This window comes from Bos grunniens, chromosome 22 (assembly GCF_055505025.1).
Source record: "Bos grunniens cultivar Pamir isolate PY7600 chromosome 22, Bosgru_T2T1.0, whole genome shotgun sequence".
Taxonomy (NCBI): domain Eukaryota; kingdom Metazoa; phylum Chordata; class Mammalia; order Artiodactyla; family Bovidae; genus Bos; species Bos grunniens.
Window position 1 is genome coordinate 53,108,501 of NC_141186.1, and position 21,034 is coordinate 53,129,534.

The following is a 21,034-nucleotide window of genomic DNA, read 5'->3' on the forward strand; positions in this document are numbered from 1 at the left end:
TCATCATCTAGACCTAACAGTGCTATGAGGAATTTTACAACTGCCGACAGAACACTTATTCTTTTTGAATGCTCAGGGAACTTGCAGAGTAAAAGCCTACAGAGGGACTTCCCTGGTGGTCAAATTTTAAGATTCTGCATTCCCAATGTGACGGGAGGGAGGGCGGGGCGGGAGGGGGGCCCCGTGTGTGATCCCTGGTCAGGAACTAGATCCTACCTTTTGCAGCTAAAAAGATCACGTGTGCCACAACTGAACACTGCTGCCGCCGCCAAGTCGCTTCAGTCGTGTCCAGCTCTGTGCGACCCCACGGACGGCAGCCCACCAGGCTCCCCCGTCCCTGGGATTCTCCAGGAAGAACACTGGAGTGGGGTGCACAACTAAACACAGCGCAGTTAAGTAAATTTTTTAAAGAGCCTATGGAAAATCAGTAATCTCAGGGAATCCGTGTGATACACATTCTGTTCAAGAGCCACATATCAATAATAGTAAAATCAATTTTTAAAAATCCCATATTTCTGAAACAAAGTCAAAACCCTAGTGAATGGCCATCCTTTAAAAGGGAAATCACGAGGAAATTATAACTTTCCAGTTTCCCATAATTGGTCCCTGTGCTTCGCCTTTTAAAGGCTTTTTCTTATGTATCTTATGTATCTACCTCCCTCTGTCCTTTACACAGTCTTCTCTTTATGCTCTCATTTGATAATCAAATGTTAAAATATCATCCCAGCTTTTTTTGGTTTCTTTTGCACCAGCGTGTCGTGGCATTCCGCTTTCTCTTTATTTTCCAGGTGTCTGTATGTTTGTGTAAATTTGTACCTTCAGTGGTCTACTTCTGAACCTTGCCTTTTCCTCCAGTTTGAAAGTTGTTGTTTGGCATGTTCAACTCATTCACGCTTATTGCAGATGCTATTATATTCGGGCTGGAAACTGCCATTTTGTCCTGTGGTTTTCTATTTATCATACTTCTTTTTGTTTTTATGTTTTATTGGGCAGATTGCATGTTTTCTTTCTTTTTTTTTAAGTCTCCAGTGTTTAGATCACGCTGAGGCATCTAATTCCTGATACCTCTACTTTAATGTGGAGAACTTAATTACGAGTTCAAGGGCCTTGAAACCACAACCAGGCTGGATTGAAGAAACACGGCTGAAGAAGCATAAAGTGAAGATGTTGGAGCCACAGGCCCTGGCTCTGCGTTCCCTCCAACGGGAGGGCAGGCGCGTAGCCCCCACGAGGGGGCGCCGCAGAGCGCGGAGGCGGCTAGAGGCGGCCATGGCGTCTCTGGGAGTTCCCCGCGGCGGCGGAGGCAGCTCCCTAGGCCTTCTGGTCTGGCTCTTGTTCCTTTGGCCACAGCTCTGTGAGACAGGGCCGGCAAGGACTGGAGGTGGCTAGGCTGCACTGCATGGGTGGCAGCTGGGGCTGACGGCTGGACTAGGGCTGGGGGACGGAAGTGGGAGCTGGGGATGGTCCCCTGGGCAGAGGCCGGTGCTGACAGGCCGCACTCCAGGCCGCTCCTTCTCACTGGTCCCTCGCCTCCCTCAGGTGAGGGTGCCAGACCCAAGGAGGATTCTGCAATGAGCCGGGCAAACGCAGAGGCCCCCTCAGCTCCAGGACACCTGAAATCTGAGGAGGTTCCAAGAGCTCCAGGGCTGCCTACACCCCCAGCGGAAGATGTTCTGCAGATCCCTCCTCCCTTTGGAGGGTGGTTTGCACAAGGTACTGCTTCTTTCTACGCGGGGCTTCACAGGCCCGCCTGGGAACTAGAGGCAGTACGTGCCTGGCTGGGTGACTGTCCTGGTGGGTTTGAGAGGAAACCTGTCTCTACCTCAGTGGTGAGGGGGGTGGGGTGCAGATGCAGAGCTAGTGGTGGTGGTGGCGGTGGAAGGTGGTGGAGGTGTTAGAAGGGAGGCAGCAGCTTCACCTCCAGCCTCTCTTTTTAGTGAGCCAAGGAACATGTGGCCATCGGAAAATGAGGATAATTGGTGGAATGCCAGCCCCAGACAGAAAGTGGCCCTGGCAGGTGAGCCTGCAGATCAACAATGAACACGTGTGCGGAGGCTCCCTCATTGCCCCACAGTGGGTACTGACTGCAGCTCACTGCATATTTGGGTGAGTGTTTTCTGTTCTGGGCTTGGCCTGCTGCTCAGGCTGTTATGAAGTGGAGCCATTCCTGCCCCTTTCCTCTTCTTCATCTGAAAAAGAGGCCACAGTCCCTAGTTGGTGCTCACTGTGAGTGCTACATGAGCTCTGCATTTCTACCAAGATCCCAGGTTCTGCTCCAGTGGTTGTGGGACCTCAGTTGTAGACCACTGACTCCAGTGGTTAGGGGTCTGCTAGGGGATGTGGTTTAGAGGGAGAAAAAGGCCAATGGCTGTCATGTGTGCTAAGTCACTTCAGTCGTGTCTGACTCTGTGTGGCCCTATGGACCATAGCCTAACAGATTCATCTGTCCATAGATTCTCCAGGTAAGCATACCGGAGTGGGTATCCACGCTCTCCTCCAGGGGATCTTCCAGACCTGGGGATCAAATCCGAGTCTCTTATGTCTCTTGCTTTGGCAGGCAGATTCTTTACTGCTGAGCAACCCGGAAAGCCCTGATGGCTGTTGTAGGAGATGGGATCAGCATGAGAAGAACCTGGAAGGGGTGGGGGGGGGTGGAGTGTAGCCCCTCCAGCATCTCTGTGAGGGGCATGTTCTCTTTCCACAGCTTTGAGGAATATACAGTGCGGATGGGAAGCACACTGTTACTTCCCCAGTCGGGGATGGTCATTCCAGTTCGAGACATCGTTTGCCATAGCTTTTATGATGTTAGAACTTTGATTAATGACATTGCCCTTGTTCTGCTGGCCCACTCTGTGAATTATTCTGCATTCATCCAGCCAGTGTGTCTCCCTGAAAAGAATTTTGAAGCAGAAACTGGGACACGGTGCTGGGTGACTGGATGGGGCCGACAGATGGAAGACGGTGAGACTGGCAGGCAGGATCCGAGGGGGGAAGTCTGGAGCCCTGGGGTTGGCCAGTAGGCTGAAGGGAGGGACAGGGAGGCTGGTTCTCTACAGGTGGGCAAGGGAGCAGGTGGAGCTGAGGCTGCCTGGGAGTGACTGCAGTGCAGTAGGGATTCCTCCTGTTGCGTTAGACCTGGGGGCGGGGGTCTGGGTATGGTGGGTCCTCTCCAGGGTGGACTTCAGCTCCAGGATGACGAGCTGTCCGCCAGTCAGAGCTGTCCTGCTCTGGAATTACCTGCCAGGTGGGGAGGGAGCTTCTTGTCCTGGGATGTAGGTCTAGCCAGAGCAGCCCTGGGAGGAGGCTGGGTTGGTACCTGTGGGCACTGCCTGTCCCGGAGTCTGTGACCCTGCCCTGTACAGACACTGTCACTGCTATTGCTGATACTCAGAGTGGCGACACTTGCTTTTGTATCAGGCCTTGTAAGAAGCCTTGTCTCTTTGTGTCCTGATCCATTCCTCCTTCTGACTTGGCTTAGCTTCTTACCTCGCCTGCTCCCTGTGTCAGCAGTTGGCCTCAGGTCCTTCTGTGTCAAATGGGACAAAACCCACTGTCCTTCCTTCTCTTAGAAGATAGGAGTGTGAATGCACTGATCAAGACCCAGAGTGTGGGACTTCCTTGCAGTCCAGTGGTTAAGACCCCACGCTTCCACTCCAGGGGGTGCAGGTTTGATCTGTGGTTAGGGAGTTAAGATCCTGCATGCTGCACAGTGCAGCCAAAAAACTCAAACAAACAAAAGAGACCCAGAATGGGATCTGGGGGCCCCGTTCTATTCCACTCAAGCAAATGTTTTATTTCTGAGTTGTCTTTCTGTAGTCAAAGTGCTGCCAGAAATTCTTCAGGAGACTGACCAAATCCTTCTTCGCCACACATTATGTAACAAGAAATTGCAGGCACACTTAGGATATCGTCGTACATTAGTTCGAAAAGGGATGATATGTGGCTATCACGAAGATCTTAAAAGCCCCTGCAAGGTGAGTTGATGGGTCCCTCGCCACCTCTGTATTGTGGCTGTGCAGTTTCCTCATTCCTCAGCAGCAGGGCCTGGGTTATTTCCCACCTCCTCTTTCAGCCTTTACTTAAGGAGATTCAGGGGAGAACTCCTCAAGATACCCATGAGCTGGCCTGGCCTGTTCCTCCAATAGGGAGCAGCCCTCCCATCCTGGGGGTGCTGCCAGGGTGTGGTGAAGTTGGGGGTGATGATGATAATCACGTAGTTCCTATAACTGATTTCTTTCTGTAGTCACTTCCTGTGCCAGTGTGAGCATTCACCCACATTAGCTCAGTCTCCCAGCTCACAACCCTGCCACCTAGACATTATACATCTTACTATACAGATGTGGGCCCTCCAGAGACAGAAGTCCCAGGTCCCCCTGGGAGTGCCTGTAGGAGCCCTGGGCCCACAGCCTCCCCTCTGCCCCGAGCAGCCTTCCTGAGCTGGGGACAGGGGACAGGTCTCAGAGGATGAGTGTTTGGATCCTGGCAAGAGGAGAACATCACTGTGGGAGAGGGAGCAGTGAGTCCGAGGCTCAAGGTCTGACGCGCTGGTCATGTTTAGGGAATGGGTTTCCGGTCTGGAGCAATGAGGAGGCCAGTATGGCCAGAGTAGGGGCTGGAGTCAGAACGTGTGGCCTGCAGGCTGTGCTGTGTTTCTTGGTCCTGTCCAGGCAGGCCTGTAGGCCGGGAGTTTGTTCTTCGTTGTGTGGGCAATGGTGCTGAGCCGCAGGTGGGACCTGGGCTGGTGGGGGCTGGGAAAGGGGTTGTGTTCGTGTCATCACTTCTAGTCACCAACTACATGTGAGGATGGGGTGAGGGAGAGCTTGAGGAGGACTCTGAGTTTATGATGAGCTGGTTGGTGAGGGGCCTACCGGAACAGGGTTGAGGAAGGATGTGCAGAGTGTGTGTGAGCTGGGGTTTTGCAAGTCTGGATGTGTTTGGAGAGAGGGGCCGCTGGAAGAGGATGTAGTTGAATTGTGGAGTTGGGACTGGGAGAGATTTCAGGGTAGAGGTGGGGAGTCTGGCGCCCCCATGCTGGAATGATAGTGAGAGAATGTCGCAGCTGGGAAGGCCCAGGACTGACCAGTGGAATAAACTCTGGCCTTAGAGCCCGAGAAGGGCTCTGGAAGCTCCTCACAGTGCCAGGGGATGCCCCTTTAGTTGCTGGGTGGTGGGAGGCTTGGAGAGGGGCAGGGGAGGGTTAGGGGCACTGAAGGAGAATTTGAGTATATCCTGGCAGGACTGATGTTCAGGGCTCACTGGCCTTATAGCTCCTGTGGGTTCCTGAGCACCTGAGAAGTAGTAGTATTTCTCAGATGATGTTAAAGTATTTAGCTCTCAAATGTCATTCAAGGAAACCTGGGCCTGGTGGGTACCTGGGGAAGGACCTTGGTGACACTAGCAAGGTCCCTAGTGCCTTGCTAGAAATCAGCCTTTTTTATAATGATCCCCTTCCATTCTTGTTTTTTTTTCTCCAGGGAGATTCTGGGGGTCCCCTGGTCTGTGAATTTAATGACACCTGGGTCCAGGTGGGGATTGTGAGTTGGGGCATTGCCTGTGGTCGCAGTGAATTGCCTATAGTTTATACAGAAGTTAGCATGTACAAGGACTGGATCATTGATCACATCATTAAGGTGTCCTCTTGTGCCTCAGCTGGATTCTTGATCCTATCACTGTCTCTGGTGTTGCCCCTGGGCCTCCTGGTGGCCCTGTGATCACCCTGGTCCACACTCCCCACTGTTTCTGAGTCTCAATTAGCTCTGCCTCTGACCTCCCACTCCTACTCAGTGCTGTTTCCTCAATTCCATTTGGGACCCACTGACCCTGTGGAGATCCACAGGACAGAAAGTGGTAGCAAGGAAGGAACCCTGGAAGCTTTCCAGCCTGCTGTTCCAGGCACCTGCATCACCCATGCCTACCCCTTGGCTGTGCTCTGCCTGCCGGGAAGGAGTGGGTGAACCATCCCAGCTGGATGGACAGCAACCTGCCAGGTGATGCTTCGTGATTCTTTATCTACATCTGGGCATCATCTAACAAAGAAGAGACATCATCAGCGGTGCATCAGCATTAGACCTGACACTTTATCAAACCAGTCTGCGTGGTGACTGTTAGGAGACTGAGGCGGCCTCACCGTGTTCACTTCTGACTCAGTTGTCTGGGTTGGCAGGTCCCCTGCTGCCCAGTGTGGATCTGAGTCCCCATCCTCTGCCACACAAATCTTCCTGGGGCAACTCAGTCTTGGAACCCTCTTCTCAGTGCTCCAGCGGCCACATCCAGGCTTACCCCAAGTTGTGTTGAGGCAGTTATGGAGTATGGAGATTTCTGATGTCAGGTGAATAAATGTTTATTCTTTTGTGTTCTGATGCTGTTCTCTCCTTGCAGTTGTGGGGTTGCATATGACATACTCTGTAGAAAACTAGTTTCTCATTTGGCTAAGAAACTATTCATGGTTCTCATTAAGCTCTAGAGGGGGAGGTGAGTCCACACCTACTCACTGATGAGTCTAGAAATGGTTTTAGCTAGCAGGTCCCTGCTCCCTGTACTCCTATTATAGTTATCAGCATGTCTGTGGGGGGCTTTGTACCCTAATTTCATAGCCTTTATAGCTTAGAGTAGAGAATCAAGAGAGACTGGAACTGGGAGTAAAACTTAACTCAGGCAGGGGCATGAGTAATATTATTCCTCCTCCCCTGCTTCTGCTTACTGGTCACCTCCACTTTATTACCAAAGGTCTGCATTCCCATCAGTTCAGTTCAGTCGCTCAGTCATGTCCAACTCTTTGAGACCCCATGGACCACAGCACGCCAGGCCTCCCTGTCCATCGCCAACTCCTGGAGTTTACTCAAACTCATGTCCTTTGAGTTGGTGATGCAATCCAGCCGTCTCATCCTCTATTATCCCCTTCTCCTCTCTCCTTCAATCTTTCCCAGCATCAGGGTCTTTTCAAATGAGTCAGCTCTTTGCATCAGGTGGCTAAACTACTGGAGTTTCAGCTTCGACATCAGTCCTTCCAGTGAATATTCAGGACTGATTTCCTTTAGGATGGATTGGTTGGATCTCCTTGGAGTCCAACAGACTCTCAAGAGTCTTCTCCAACACCACAGTTTAAAAGAATCAACTCTTTGGTGCTTAGCTTTCTTTATAGTCCAACTCTCACATCCATACATGACTACTGGAAAAACCATAGCCTTGACTAGACGGACCTTTGTTGGCAAAGTAATGTCTCTGCTTTTTAATATGCTATCTAGGTTGGTCTTAACTTTTCTTCCAAGGAGTAAGTGTCTTTTTATTTCATGGCCACAGTCACCATCTGCAGTGATTTTGGAGCCCCAAAGAATAAAGTCTTTCACTATTTCCACTGTTTCTCCATCTATTTGCCATGAAGTGGGACTGGATGCCATGATCTTTGTTTTCTGAATGTTGAGCTTTAAGCCAGCCTTTTCACTCTTCTCTTTCACTTTCATCAAGAGGCTCTTTAGTTCTTCTTCACTTTCTGCCATAAGGGTGGTGTCATCGGCGTATCTGAGGTTATTGATATTTCTCCCACCAATCTTGATTCCAGCTTGTGCTTCTTCCAGCCCAGTGTTTCTCATGATGTACTCTGCATAGAAGTTAAATAAGCAGGGTGACAATAAACAGCCTTGACACACTCCTTTTCCTATTTGGAACCAGCCTGTTGTTCCATGTCCAATTCTAAGTGTTGCTTCCTGACCTGAATACAGATTTCTCAAGAGGAAGGTCAAGTGGTCTGTATTCCCATCTCTTTCAGAATTTTCCACAGTTTATTGTGATCCACACAGTCAAAGGCTTTGGCATAGTCAATAGAGCAGAAATTAAAGCAGAAATAGATGTTTTTCTGAAACTCTCTTGCTTTTTCCATGATCCAGCAGATGTTGGCAATTTGATCTCTGGCTCCTCTACCTTTTCTAAAACCAGCTTGAACATCTGGAAGTTCACGGTTCACATATTGCTGAAGCCTGGCTTGGAGACTTTTGAGCGTTACTTTGCTAGCATGTGAGATGAGTGCAATTGTGCAGTAGTTTAAACATTCTTTGGCATTGCCTTTCTTAGTGACTGGAATAAAAACTGACCTTTTCCAGTCCTGTGGCCACTGCTGAGTTTTCCAAATTTGCTGGCATACTGAGTGCAGCACTTTCGCAGCATCACTTCATGGCAAATAGATGGAGAAACAGTGGAAACAGTGATGGACTTTATTTTGGGGGCTCCAAATATAAATATAAATAACCACTGCAGACGGTTACTGTGGCCATGAAATTAAAAGATGCTTGCTCCTTGGAAGAAAGTTATGACCAACCTAGACAGGATATTAAAAAGCAGAGACAGTACTTTGCCAATAAAGGTCCATCTAGTCAAAGCTATGGTTTGTCCAGTGGTCATGTATGGATGTGAGAGTTGGACTATAAAGAAAACTGAGAGCCAAAGAACTGATGCTTTTGAACTGTGGTGTTGGAGAAGACTCTTGGGAGTCCCTTGGACAGTAAGGAGATCCAACCAGTCCATCCTAAAGAAAATCAGTCCTGAATATTCATTGGAAGGACTGATGCTGAAGCTGAAACTCCAATACTTTGGCAACCTGATGTGAAGAACTGACTTATTTGAAAATATGCTGATGCTGGGAAAGATTAAATGTGGGACAAGAAGGGGACGACAGAGGATGAGATGATTGGATGGCATTACTTACTCAATAGACATGAATTTGAGTAAACTCCGGGAGTTGGTGATGGACAGGGAGGCCTGGCGTGCTGCAGTCCATGGGCTCACGAAGAGTCAGACACGACTGAGCAACTGAACTGATGTAAATCAAGTGAAGTTAAAACACAGCCTCACACTGTACACAAACGTAAAATGGCTTAGAGACCTGAATATAAGACATAACACCATAAAACTCCTACAAGAGAACACAGGCAGAACTCACTGAGCTACATCATACCAATGTTTTCTTTGATCATTCTCCCAAGGCGATAAAAATAAAAGCAAAAATAAACAAATGGGACCTAAGGAAACTTACAAGCTTTTGCACAGCAAAGGAAACCATAAACAAAATGAAAGACAGCCTACTGACTGGGAGAATATATTTGCAAATGATATGACTGACAAGGGCTTAATTTCCAAAATACATAAACAGCTCATATAACTCAACAGAGAAAACAACCCAATCAAAAAATGTGCAGAAGACCTACATGGACATTTCTCCAAAGAAGACATACTGATGGCCAATAGGCACAAGAAAAGATGCTGAACGTCAGCATTTTTAATTAGTAGAAAAACACAAATCAAAACTACAGTGAGGTATCACGTCACACCAGTGAGAATGGCCATTATATAAAAAAATACACACATGCTGGAGAGGATGTGGAGAAAAGGGAACCCTCCTACACTGTTGGTGGGAATATAACTTGATGCAGCCTCTATGGAAAACAATACGGAGGGTCCCCAAAAACCTAAAAATAGGGTTGCCATAATGATTCAGTAGTCCCACTTCTGGGCATATACATGGATGAAACTATAAAAAGATATGCACACCCCTGTGTTCATAGCAGCACTATTTACAATAGCCAAGACATGGAAACAACCTAAATGTACATCAACAGTTGAGTGGATAAAGATGATACGGCACATATATACGACGGATTATACTCAGCCATGAAAAAGAACAAAATAATGCCATTTGCAGCATCCTAGATGGACCTCATATTAAGTGAAGTTAAGTCAGAAGAAGACAAATACCATATGATATCACTTATATGTGGAATCTAAAATATGACACAAATGAATATATCTATGTATCAGAAACAGGCTAACAGACACAGAGAACAGACTTGTGGTTGCCAAGGAGAGGGTGAGGGAGGGATAGATCAGGAGTTTGGGATTGGCAGATGCAAACAATTATATATAGAATGGATAAACATGCAGATTTTTTTTTACCAGCTGAGCCACCAAGGAAGCCCAAGAATACTTGAGTGGGTAGCCTATTCCTTCTCCAGCAGATCTTCCCAATGAGGAATCAAAGCAGGATCTCCTGCATTGCAGGCAGATTTTTTACCAACTGAGCTATCAGGGAATCCCACTGTATAGCACAGGAAATATATTTAATGTCCTATGATAAGCCATAGTGGAAAAAAAATGAAAAAGAATGCATCTATATAATCTCTGTACTCTGTCATTTGAGTCATGTCTGACTCTGCAACCCCATGGACTGTAGCCCACCAGGCTCCTTTGTCCATGGGATTCTCCAGGGAAGAGTATTGGAGTGGGTTGCCATGTCCTCCAGGGGATCTTCCTGACCCAGGGATTGAACCCATGTTTCTGTATCTCCTGCATTACAGGTGGATTCTTAACCCACTGAGCCACCTGGGACACCCCATATAATCTATGTATCTATATAAATAAATAATTTTGCTGTACAGCAGAAATTAATGTAACGTAAATCAACTATACCTCAATAAAATTAAAAAAAAGAAGTCACTGAATATTCACGGGTTAACAAAATAAATTCAACTTCTTGTTCCTATATCATCCCAATCAGGTGTTCTTGGTCAGCAGGTGGCTTTTCTCTATATTATGATTCCTCTCAGCCTTGTGGTTCATGCTTACCTACCTCAGAATTCCCTGGAGGGCTTGTTAAACTACAGATAACTGATTCCGCTCCCAGAGTTTTACATCCTGTAGGTTTGGGTGGGTCTTAAGAATGTACATCTCAAGTTCCCAGGTGCTGCTCCTGCTGCTCTGTGGACCACACTTTGAGAGCCATTGCTCTGCATCAACACAGTAGAGAAGTCAATCTTCTCTTTACTGCCTTTGCATCGAAGTGGCACACGTCACCTCCCCTCACCTCCTATTAGTGGAACTCATATTCTGGACCACTGCAGATGCTAGGGTGCAGAATGTGGTTCCCAGAGTTGGGTCCCCCACACTTGACAGAAGCAGCAGGAATCTTGGTTGTCATCTCCCAATCCGGGATACACCAAACAGATCCCCAAACAGCATTCTTCTACAAATCATCCTGTGAAAGCCCAAGGTTTCATATCTGCCACCATTTCTTTGTTTCTGCCATCCCACTGGTGGTTTGTGAAAGTGTATAAACGCCTTTCTGAGGTCTCCCCCAAGATCTCTTGTTCAAGTCTTAGGTCCAGCTTAAATGTCACTTTTATAAGGACATCTTGCCTGATTCCCTAGCCTTAGTGTTCTTTTCTGGTACTTTCTACATCTTTCCAGAGTCTCAAAACAACATAAACTGAGAAACTCTTCAATGCAAGGGACACAAGGTTGTGATCAGAGGCTGGACGACATGTCGCCAACACCAGTCTGAGGATTTGTATGTGCCTTCACTGGCCAGGTCTGGGGGTACAGTCACCAACTTAAGGCACTTGGGTGTACTTCCATGGCACCGGCCACTGAAGAGGCAACGAGAGGCATCTTCACGGAGCCTGCAGGAGGTGGGCCTACGTGTTGCTAAGCGTTCATGATTCCAGGTGCACCATCGCGCGTCATTGACGTCATCACGTGCTGGACGGGCCGTCACGTGTCTGAAGCTCCGTCATGTGCGTCAAGTGCTGGTGGAGTCGTCGCGGCGTCCGGGGTTCACGAGGGCCGCCGCTGCTGCCGCTAGAGGCCGCCTCAGGGGCCTATGGCCGCCTCGCTGTCCCGCCTTAGCGCAGGGCTTGCAGCCTCGAGGCCGTTAGGCCTGAGCCGCAGCTTCCTGCTGCTGGTACTGCTGCTGCTGAACTCGGGTGAGGGCGGTGTCTGTTCCGCGCCGCTCCCGCTCCGGGTCGTCCTCCCCCGACGCTGCCCTCCAACCCGCGGGAGAGGCCGGGATGGGCCCTGCGCCGCCCGCCAGCCCGGAGCCCCTTGTCTACGGAGCCTTCGGGCCTGTCTCAGGGCGGTTCCCTTGTTCCAGGGCTCGCAAACTCCCGCCCTCTCTGCGGCTACCCTTAGGCCCGCCAGCCCTACAGCCTCCTGAGGCCTTGTGGTGCGAGGGTAGTCCCCCCTGCTGTGGGGGATAAGCCCATGGTCTCCCCACACTTAAACCAGTGTGGTCAACTTCACTTTCTTCTCAGAGCCTCTGTTCTTCGGAGAGTGCCTTACTAGCAGTGGCTTCCTTCCCTCAGGAAACTCAGGCCCTCAGGTGCTGTCTCCCTTGACTCCCTCAGCCCCTGCGGCCCCTCCAAACCTGACTGTTACCCTTTCTTTAGGAATCAGAGCCAGGCCTCCTGTTCAAGGTCAGCCTGCTCACCCGTGCTCTGGACTCTGGGCCCTCCGTCTGCTCTCGTAGATCTGTATCCTCTCCCTTTCTATTTACCGTGTCATCCCCTCACTGCCAGATTTCTCGCAGTAAGTTTTCACTTCATCTTTCCTTCGGTGCTTCCTCATTTCTCACTTAATCCTTAGCGCGTTCCTGGCATGTCTTTGCCCTGTCATCCCTGACCTTTCCACTCCTCCCTCTTTGATATTCTCTAATCCGTCCGCTTCTCTCAGGCCGTGCCTCCTGATTCTCCTCTACCTCAGAGTGACTCCCATGCTCTTCTGTGTTCCTCCCAGGCCCCCCATGTTCGGTCATCCCTGACTAATTGGTGTTCCCAGAAGTCTTGTCTGAGTTCCCTCTTCACTGCTCCCTGAGTGAACTCATTTGCCCTGGGTATTGAGCTGCAGCTGCCATTTATGTGATGCTCCCTCACGAAACAATATGCCTGGATGCACAGCAACATACTGGGCATCTGTTCTTGAATGACCTAGAGCCATCGCAGCTCCTTGGGTTCCAAAGTTGAGATCCTTTTCTTCCGATAAACTAGGTTCTCTTATTCTGTCCTCTTACTCAGTGGATAGTAGTCATTTTTCTCTAAAATCAGAAATTGGGGAGTTTTCCCTAGACTCAGCTATCTTCCTTAGTCCCACATCCAGCTCATCAAGTCTTTTGCCACTGCCACTTCGTTCAGCCCTCCTCATTTATAGCCTGGCTTCTGCCAAGTCTTTGGTGAAATCTTACTGCGTTCATCCTTTTCACCTTCCTATCTAATCTGCATACTGCCTTCACAATACAAGCCTGACCATGTCACACCTCCACTGGCCTCCCTCCTCCCAGAGTCTCACCCAGGCTTCTTGGCCTGACTTAGGAAGGCACTTCTGATTGACTCCTGACTGTCTTCCCTGGTGTCATTTCTTGCCATCACAGGCTTTGTCCTTTATCCTCTAGAGTCTCTAGCTTACACCATGATGTTTCTTTCATAAAGAATGTCATTGTCACTTTTCATTTCTGTTTTACTCTCTCATCTTTAAGATCTGGCACAATAACCCCTCTTTCCAGAATCCTCTCTGTCTTCTTCTGGGCTTACCTGACACCTGGAGCCTTGTCCCCACATTGATCTCACATGAGTGACTGTGTGTTTACTTGTGACTTCTCTGCTGGACAACCTGCTCCTCAAGAGCACATACAGGATGTGTCTGTCGATACACCTCTGTCCCTTGATAGAACCCCCAGCTCCTTGGCCTTGGGCTCCAGGGCTGGGAACAGAGTGGGAGATGAGGAAATAATTGGTGAAGGATTGAATGAACTAATGAAAAATGTACTTCTTCATTGTCATCCTGTTACAACCTCTTATTTCATCTCTGTTCCCCATTTCTCCTCCAGGTTACAAAGGAGACAGCACCAAACCAGGTAGGTAGGGTAAGACCCTGCCTCAAGAAAACCTTGGATCCTGGGAGGGTATATTCTGAAGAGGGTCACAGAGATAGTGTTTCTGGGTCTATAGCAAGCAGAAATTCAGTGTAAATGGCCTGCTTTCTAAAGAACAGCCTGTGCCTGCCAGGAAGTACAGACTCAACAGTGCACAGTGAAAGCGTATCTTGGCCTCCTGTGAGAATGCAGAGCCTCTTCAAGTTCAACCCAGGCTGTATCCCATCAGGGAACATGCCCAGGAAGAAACCTTTTGAGCTCTGAACTGTTCATTTGCAAATGGAGCCTCTTGGGCCTTATGGAAGTGTCTGCAGAGCCTGGCTCTTCTGGGTTCTTCCTGTCTTTTTCCTTAGACTTTTAAGGGTGGAGGGTTGTGTTGCTCCTGTTTGTTCATAGGTTTCCATTCTAACAGGTGCACCCCGATTTATTGTGGATTGTTTGGTTAGTTATTTCTTCTTATATCTTTGCCCTACCCCTATTCCTTCTCTTCACTGTCCTCCCAACCTTTCTTGTATGTTCAATGCATATCTGTGTTTTGGTATAATTACATATTGTGGTTTTGTGTGCATGTATTTTTAACTTACATAAACAGTATGTGCTCTAGATCTCTTTCTGTTTCCTCCTCTTTTCATTTACCTCCATTTAAAAAATATTTTCCTTGGAAATAATTTTAAACATACAAAAGACTGAAAATAGTACAAGGAACACACACATATACATAATTTTTTTCAGAATCAGTTGAGAGTAGCATGCAACTCTTTATCCCTGAATACTCTGATGTGTATTTTCTAAGGATATTCTCTTAGGTAATCACAGTACAACCTATGAATTTCAAAAATGTACATTGATACCATATTTTTATCTACTGTCCATATTCTAATTGAGTCAGCCCTCTGCATTCCTACCAGCAATTTGTGAAGGTGTATATATTGTTACAGACCTCCCACCCCTTGGCTTTATCCAGCTTTTGCCTATCTAACAGATTAAAAAACTGACTCTTTAGTTTAATTGAGATTTTTCTCATTACTAATGAGCATGTCTCATTGTGCTTTTGGCCTCTTGAATTTCCTCTTCTGATAAATTGATTGTCCTTATCACTTTGTACATAGTCTGTTGTTCTTTTTTCTTGATTTCCTGGAGTTCCTTGTATATTCCTAACAAAAGCATTGATTTTAGACATTGCAGATATGACCGGCTAATCTGTCATCTGTCTGTTAACCTTGTTCCTGGGGTCAAAAATCCTTGATTTTTATGTACTCATGTTAATCAGTTTAATGCCTTTATGGGTTGTGGTTTGTTTAAAGAGTCCTTTTCCATCCCATGTCACATGTTTGGCTGTTAACTTTACAGTTTTACCTTCAAGGTCTTCAAGTACTACTAGAGAAGAACTGAGTTTTGTTTTTCTTACTTATTTTATAATGAGCCAGTTTTCCTTAACCATCTGCTCAACAGTCCATCATTTACTCAGATTGTGGTAGCTCCTTTATTTACATTAAGTTCCTGTATTCTGAGGAACAATTTCAAGTTCTCTGTTCCTTTTTGGGGTCCTCTGGTCTGTGCTTGGCAGTACCAGTTTTCGTTACTATGGCTTTGTTGTGCGCCTTAGTATCTGCTAGGACAAGTATCCCTTCTTTGCTCTACTTTATGGACCTTTGTTTTTCTATTTCAATTTTAAAGGAAGTTTATCAAATTTCTTAAAAATTTGACATGGGAAAGTGACTTTACAGATTAATTTTGGGAAGAATTGCATCTGAAATATTTATTCTATTTTAAAACAATGGGTCTTTCTCCATTTATTCCAGTCATTTTCAGTGTCCTTTATTAGAGTTTGAAATATATTACCACAGACATCTTGCTTAGTGTTGAATACTTGAATTCCAGGGTATTTTATAATTTTTAGCTATAAAATGTATCTTCTTTTGAATATAGTTGTGCTATATTCAGGTCGGTTGGGGTAGAGAAATGTTACTGATTTTACAAATCAGCTATTGAAGTATTATATACACGCCTGCAAAAAGTGCACAAATCTTGTGCCCAGCTCATGAAATTAGCACACAGTGAATGCATCTGTGAAGTCTCCACCCAGTCAGAAAGTAGAGTGGTACCAGCACCCAGAAGCTCCCTTCTGTCGTCCCAGTTACTTCCTTTGCCCTCCTCCCACAAAGTATCATTACTCCTGGCTTCTGAAAGTATAATTTATTTGGTTTGTTCTTTAATGTTGTATAATGTTTCCTGTAGATTTTCTTACTGCTAAAGTAAGAGTTTGTTTTGTTTTTGGTCATAAAGCTGTGTTGAATTTTTGAAATGCCCTTTTCTATATCTGTTAAGAAAAGCGCATGAATTTTCCTTAGAGAAAAAGAACTGTGTATGTGGAGAATACCCCAAGACTGCTTCCACTGTGGACTACCCTTGTGCCCTGGGACAATCTCTACACGATCATGGTTCATTATTTTAAAAAATATAATATCGGCTAATATTTTATTTACAATTCTGCATGTATCTTCACATTCATACAGTCATACAACTTGATTGTTGAAACTACTTGCAAACTAACAGTGTGTAAGCTGTGAGTGGGAGGCCTCTGTTGGCTCCATGCTGGGGCTTTTTCTTGAATCGTCTGTGTAAAGATTTCTGACATAGAAGTCTGGAGATTTTCTTGACTCTGAGTAGTATGGGGACAGAGGCCTTTTGCATTTAAGAGATGCAGAAAACCTTTTAGGAACATGGCCTGAGAACATAAGAAAATACATTTCCTGTCTTGGGGCTCCTTCTATGCTTCTCCCTAGTTTTGAAGTTCTGTGCTTTTCGCTCCCTGTGTGTCTCAGTATCCCTCTCCTCCTGTCACGTCTCTGTCTTGATGCTTTTTATCTCTGTTATTGTCATCTTCTGTCCAGCTCGGTGCCTTCGGGCAGGCCGCTGCTCTTCTCTCATGCTTAGTTTCCCCTTCTTTGAAATGGAAGCAAGTCCCCGAGTTTACAGCCTTGTGCAAGTTCCCCTGGGGGCATCTTGGTCTTAGTCATCCTTAGCCTCCTCTGTGTGGCCACTGTATCTCCCTGGCACACTGTTCCTGAAGCTTGTGGCCAACCTTGGTGGCCGAAGAATTTGGACCTGTCTCGCCATTGGCCCTGGGAAGTGAGCCTCCGAGTGGGAAATGAGCACGTGTGTGGAGGGGCCCTCATTGACCTCAAGTGGGTGGTGACTGCTGCCCACTGCATCCAAGGGTGAGTATGGCCTCTGGAGACCCAAGACTGTAAAGGACCCAGCCTAGACTCCTTGTTTCCTCTGTGAAATAGTGTGGGGATATAGGAGGTTGAGGGAGCAGGAAGGGATTTCCACAATAGGAGAGAGTCACTCAGGCAGGACTTCTACTAATGGGGGCATCCTTGGTGGAGGTAGGAGCATAGTGTTGCTTGAGAACCTGAGATCCACCAGATGGGGCTCTGTGTCTCCTGTAGCACAAAAGAGTATTCAGTGATTCTTGGCACCTCCAAGCTGAAGCCCCCGAACTCCACAAGAACCCTCTTGATCCCTGTGAGGGACATCATTATGCACCCCAAGTACTGGGGCCGGACCTTCATCATGGGTGATGTGGCCCTTCTCCAACTTTACAATCCTGTCATCATCAGCAAGTATGTGCAGCCCATCTGCCTTCCAGAGCCCAATTACAGCCTGAAGGTTGGGACACAGTGCTGGGTAACTGGCTGGGGCCAGGTTAAACAGCGCTTCTCAGGTAAGGAGGAAGGGGTTGGGGGTGAGGTATGGCACCCCAGAGGGTACACTCCATTCTGTTCGGGTCTTGCCTGCTGAGCCCCTTCATGGTGCTTCTCACGAAGCTGTTACCTATGACCCCTGGTTCTTTGGATGTGTTAGGATTGCTCCTCACATGAGAACTGTTGCCATGGTTGACACCATTGCACTTGCTGTGGGCCCTTCATTTAGACCTAGGAAAGCCTGATCATTTGCTTCTTTCAGACGCTTAGAGTTAGGGATTCATAAATTCATTCACTTATTCGTTTACCTGACAAATGTCAATGTTCAGGCATCTGCCACATGCCAGACCCTTGGCACTGAGGATGTATGTCCTGCCTCTTGGGAACTCGTAACTGGAGTGTGGGTAGGGGCACAGACTCAAGGAAAGAGGCAGAGACTTTATCAGGTGATCATGAGAGTAAGTGAGGAGGAGTCTGGGATGAGCTCTGGGCAGAGGGTCTGCCTGAGGTGCCAGAAGGAGGAGTGAGTGTCAATCAGGTGGCAGAGGGCACAGCCAGTACAAAGCTCAGAGGCTGGAGAGAAGCAGCATGGTGTAGGGGTCTCAATTTCAGAGTAGTTGCACTGAAACTTGTATTGTATCCTGCTTGGTTCAAAAGCAAAAGATTCCCAGAGAAAAGGGTTTTGGAGTAGAGCCTTAGAGAGTTAGGTGCTTGTCAGACATGGCCCACACCGCAGGGGAAGGGACAAGTGAAGGAGGGCCTGTTGACGTGAAGGGCTGTGGCCAAGTCTTGATGCTGGAGGGACAAACCCTGGGGAGAGGCAGGGTTGAGTGGAGTGAGGAGTCAGTTCTCACCACACTGGACTCCTCCACAGCCAACTCCACGCTGGCCCCAGAGCTGCAGGAGGCCGAGGTGTTTATCATGGACAACAAGAAGTGTGACCAGATTTACCGCAAGAAGTCCCACATCCCCCGCGTTGTCCCCCTTGTGCTGGGGGATATGATTTGTGCCACCAATTACAGAGAAGACTTGTGCTCTGTGAGTTTCTGGGAGGTTCTGGCAGCTCTCCTTCGGTTGGGATGACTCCAGATAGGGGGGCAGTTCCCCAGGGAGGGGTTTGCTTGGCCTCCCTCTTTGTCATCATCATCAGGCAGAGCCCTTCTCCCATCTTCCTTCCCCGTGACTTTGATTTTTGCCTGATATTCTGGGATGGGGTCCTCAACTGAGGAGTGCAGGATTGAAACAAGCTTCCAAGCAGAACTCAGAGGGTGGGCATTCTGGGTCCCCCAGTCCCTTGGGCCCCAGCTGGGCCGGGAGCCTCCATCACTCCTTTCTCTTTGCCTAGGGGGATTCTGGGGGTCCATTGGCTTGTGAAGTCGAGGGCAGATGGATTCTTGCTGGGGTGTTGTCCTGGGAAAAGGCCTGCGCCAAAGTACGTAATCCGGGCGTGTATACCCGTATCACCAAATACAGCAGATGGATCAAGAAGCAAATAAGCAATGGGATTCTCTCAGTTCCCTGCACTTCTGCCTGGCTCCTACTCCTGTTCTGGCTGCTGCAGCCCCAGATGGGCCCCTGATCTTCGCTCTCCCTTCTCCATGCTTTGCCTTTGCTGAATGAGGCCAGATCAAGATTAGATCAAGGTCATGGGTCTGTATTCAACAAGAGTCAAGATGGGGAAAAAGTGGCCCCTGGGACTGAGTCCAGTTTTGGCCTCCTAGTGGGGAGGGAAGTGGTGGATGACTAAGCCTTGAGTGACCAGGAGAAAGGAAGTGTGGCCTAGAAGCGCTCTGGAATTGGGGATCAGGATAGCGGGGATTAAATTTGTGAAAACGTAAACTGACTCTGTTCTCTTTTCTGGGTGGCCCTGGGGATTGGGGATTGGTGGGTGGGCAGGGCCTCCTGGAATTAATTCTCAGGAGGCTTCCCAGAGTGGAGACTGTTGTTTTTGCTAAGCCACTTGTGCTGCGGCTTTGGGAAAGGGCTTGGGCCTGAGGCATCAGTTTTCTCAACTGGAAAGTGGGCGTGAGGGGAACAGCTGAGACACGCACTACAGGTGGCAGTAGGAAGGACCTATCGTGCTCCAAAATCAGCTTTCTTTTTTTTATAACTAGCATATAAAAAAATGATTACAAAAGTCCTGATCCTATATTTTTTAAAAATTAAAAATAATTAAAGGCAATATTTGGATTTTTGTTGTGATTTACCAAAAAAATTTAGAAATACACATAAAGATTCCCCCTTGCTCATTAACCCCCCACCAGTAATGCTGCTCCCCTCCTCAAAAGTAGTCATTGTTAGCATCCTTAAATATATCAATGATTTTTTAAGCAATTAGACTCATATATATATTATTAATAACCTACATTAAAAAAACTATATGCCTTGAAAACCTTTCTATGTCAATACCTAGAGCTGTTCATAATTTTACATCATGTCATGTGTACCATGTGAATGTGTGTGTGTCCTTTAACCAGCACCAGGGTTTAGGCAGTTTCTGAACTTGCCTGCCTTGCAGCAGTGTTGCCATGAATGCGTTCCTGCACACTTGGGGTGGAGTTGGGGGACACACTGCAGCATGTCTGCAACGTCTTCCTAGGAGTGTACTCGGGGGAGGCCCATCAAAGGAAACGCAAACGTAGGAACTTTGGATGAGCACTATTGGTATAATTTACTCCTCCCAAAGCTGAGCCAGTGTACATTTATACCTATGGTATACAAGAACGAATGTTTCTTCTTTTTTACTAAAAAATGGATATTATTAATCTTCAAAAATTTTGCCTATCCAGTGGTAGAAAGTTATATCATTGCTGTTTTAATTTGCATTTCCTTGATTGGAAGGATACCTTTTCATGTGTTTATTGAAAAAAAGGTGTATCTTTCCCCTAATAAAACCTTTGCTCATATGCCTATTTTAGTAATTGTTTATCTTTTTCTCATGGAAGGTCTTTCTCTTTTCTAAATATTTTTTGTTGTTGTTCAGTTGCTAAGTCATATCTGACTCTTTGCTACCTCATGGACTGCAGTCTGCCAGGCTTCCCTGTTCTTCACTATCTCATGGAGCTTGCTCCAACTCATGTCCATTGAGTTGGTGATGCGGTCCAGCTGTCTCATCCTCTGTCACCCCCTTCTCCTCTTGCCCTCAATCTTTCCCAGCATCAGGGTCTTTTCCAGTGAGTCGACTCTGAATATTTAGCTTTTTAAAAAATCATTTATGATTGTGCTGGGTCTTCATTGCTGTGCACAGGCTTTCTCTAGCTTAGATGAGCAGGGGCTACTCTTGGTTGTGGTCACAGGCTTCTCTTGCAGTGGCTTCCCTGGTGAAGAGCGCAGGCGCTAGGCGCATGGGCTTCAGTAGTTGTGTGCTCAGGCATACTTGCTCTGTGGCATATGGAATCTTCCCAAACCAGGGACTGAACCTGTGTCTCCTGCTTTGGCAGGCTGATTCTTATCCACTGTACCACCAGGAAAGTCCTGAATATTAAGTTTTTGTCGATTACTTTACAAATATTTTCCCCAGTTGTTGCCACTCATCTTTTAGAAATATGTAGAATAGAAGGGTAATCCTCCTGTAAAGACTTCAAAAATTATTGAATGAAGTCAGTCAGTCTTTATTTTCTTTATGAATTTTGGCGCT

At 47.3% G+C, this 21,034-nt stretch overlaps 2 protein-coding genes across 5 annotated transcripts; both read left to right on the forward strand.

Moving 5' to 3' along the window:
- The first annotated feature begins 1,055 nt into the window (after nt 1–1,055).
- On the forward strand, nt 1,056–6,359 carry LOC147348600 (serine protease 44-like). 4 transcript variants are annotated; one of them, XR_015151736.1, is made up of 6 exons: nt 1,056–1,381; nt 1,540–1,713; nt 1,938–2,106; nt 2,877–2,961; nt 3,817–3,974; nt 5,475–6,359. XR_015151736.1 is itself a non-coding variant. In XM_086368353.1 (6 exons), exons 1-6 carry the CDS (start codon nt 1,165–1,167, stop codon nt 5,709–5,711), a joined length of 1,212 nt encoding a protein of 403 aa, XP_086224479.1. In that variant the 5' UTR covers nt 1,118–1,164; the 3' UTR covers nt 5,712–6,359. The 4 variants fall into 4 exon arrangements, 3 of the variants coding, with proteins under 3 accessions (XP_086224480.1, XP_086224478.1, XP_086224479.1); XM_086368353.1 differs by having other exon boundaries at nt 1,118–1,381; nt 2,705–2,961; XM_086368354.1 differs by lacking the exon at nt 3,817–3,974 and having other exon boundaries at nt 5,475–5,605.
- Nucleotides 6,360–11,547: 5,188 nt separating this feature from the next.
- Nucleotides 11,548–19,236, forward strand: LOC147348601 (serine protease 45). The gene is made up of 6 exons (XM_086368356.1): nt 11,548–11,747; nt 13,643–13,669; nt 16,761–16,908; nt 17,143–17,417; nt 18,272–18,435; nt 18,743–19,236. Exons 1-6 carry the CDS (start codon nt 11,645–11,647, stop codon nt 18,974–18,976), a joined length of 951 nt encoding a protein of 316 aa, XP_086224482.1. The 5' UTR covers nt 11,548–11,644; the 3' UTR covers nt 18,977–19,236.
- The last annotated feature ends 1,798 nt before the right edge of the window (nt 19,237–21,034 follow it).

Bases quoted from the DNA above. Each gene is read 5' to 3' on its own strand.
- LOC147348600 (XM_086368353.1), top strand. From the start codon at position 1,165: ATGTTGGAGCCACAGGCCCTGGCTCTGCGTTCCCTCCAACGGGAGGGC. The intron at 1,382-1,539 runs GTGGCTAGGCTG...CGCCTCCCTCAG, and splicing joins AGGGCCGGCAAGGACTGGAG to GTGAGGGTGCCAGACCCAAG. The intron at 2,962-3,816 runs GTGAGACTGGCA...GTCTTTCTGTAG, and splicing joins GGGCCGACAGATGGAAGACG to TCAAAGTGCTGCCAGAAATT.
- LOC147348601 (XM_086368356.1), top strand. From the start codon at position 11,645: ATGGCCGCCTCGCTGTCCCGCCTTAGCGCAGGGCTTGCAGCCTCGAGG. The intron at 17,418-18,271 runs GTAAGGAGGAAG...ACTCCTCCACAG, and splicing joins GGTTAAACAGCGCTTCTCAG to CCAACTCCACGCTGGCCCCA. The intron at 18,436-18,742 runs GTGAGTTTCTGG...CTCTTTGCCTAG, and splicing joins ACAGAGAAGACTTGTGCTCT to GGGGATTCTGGGGGTCCATT.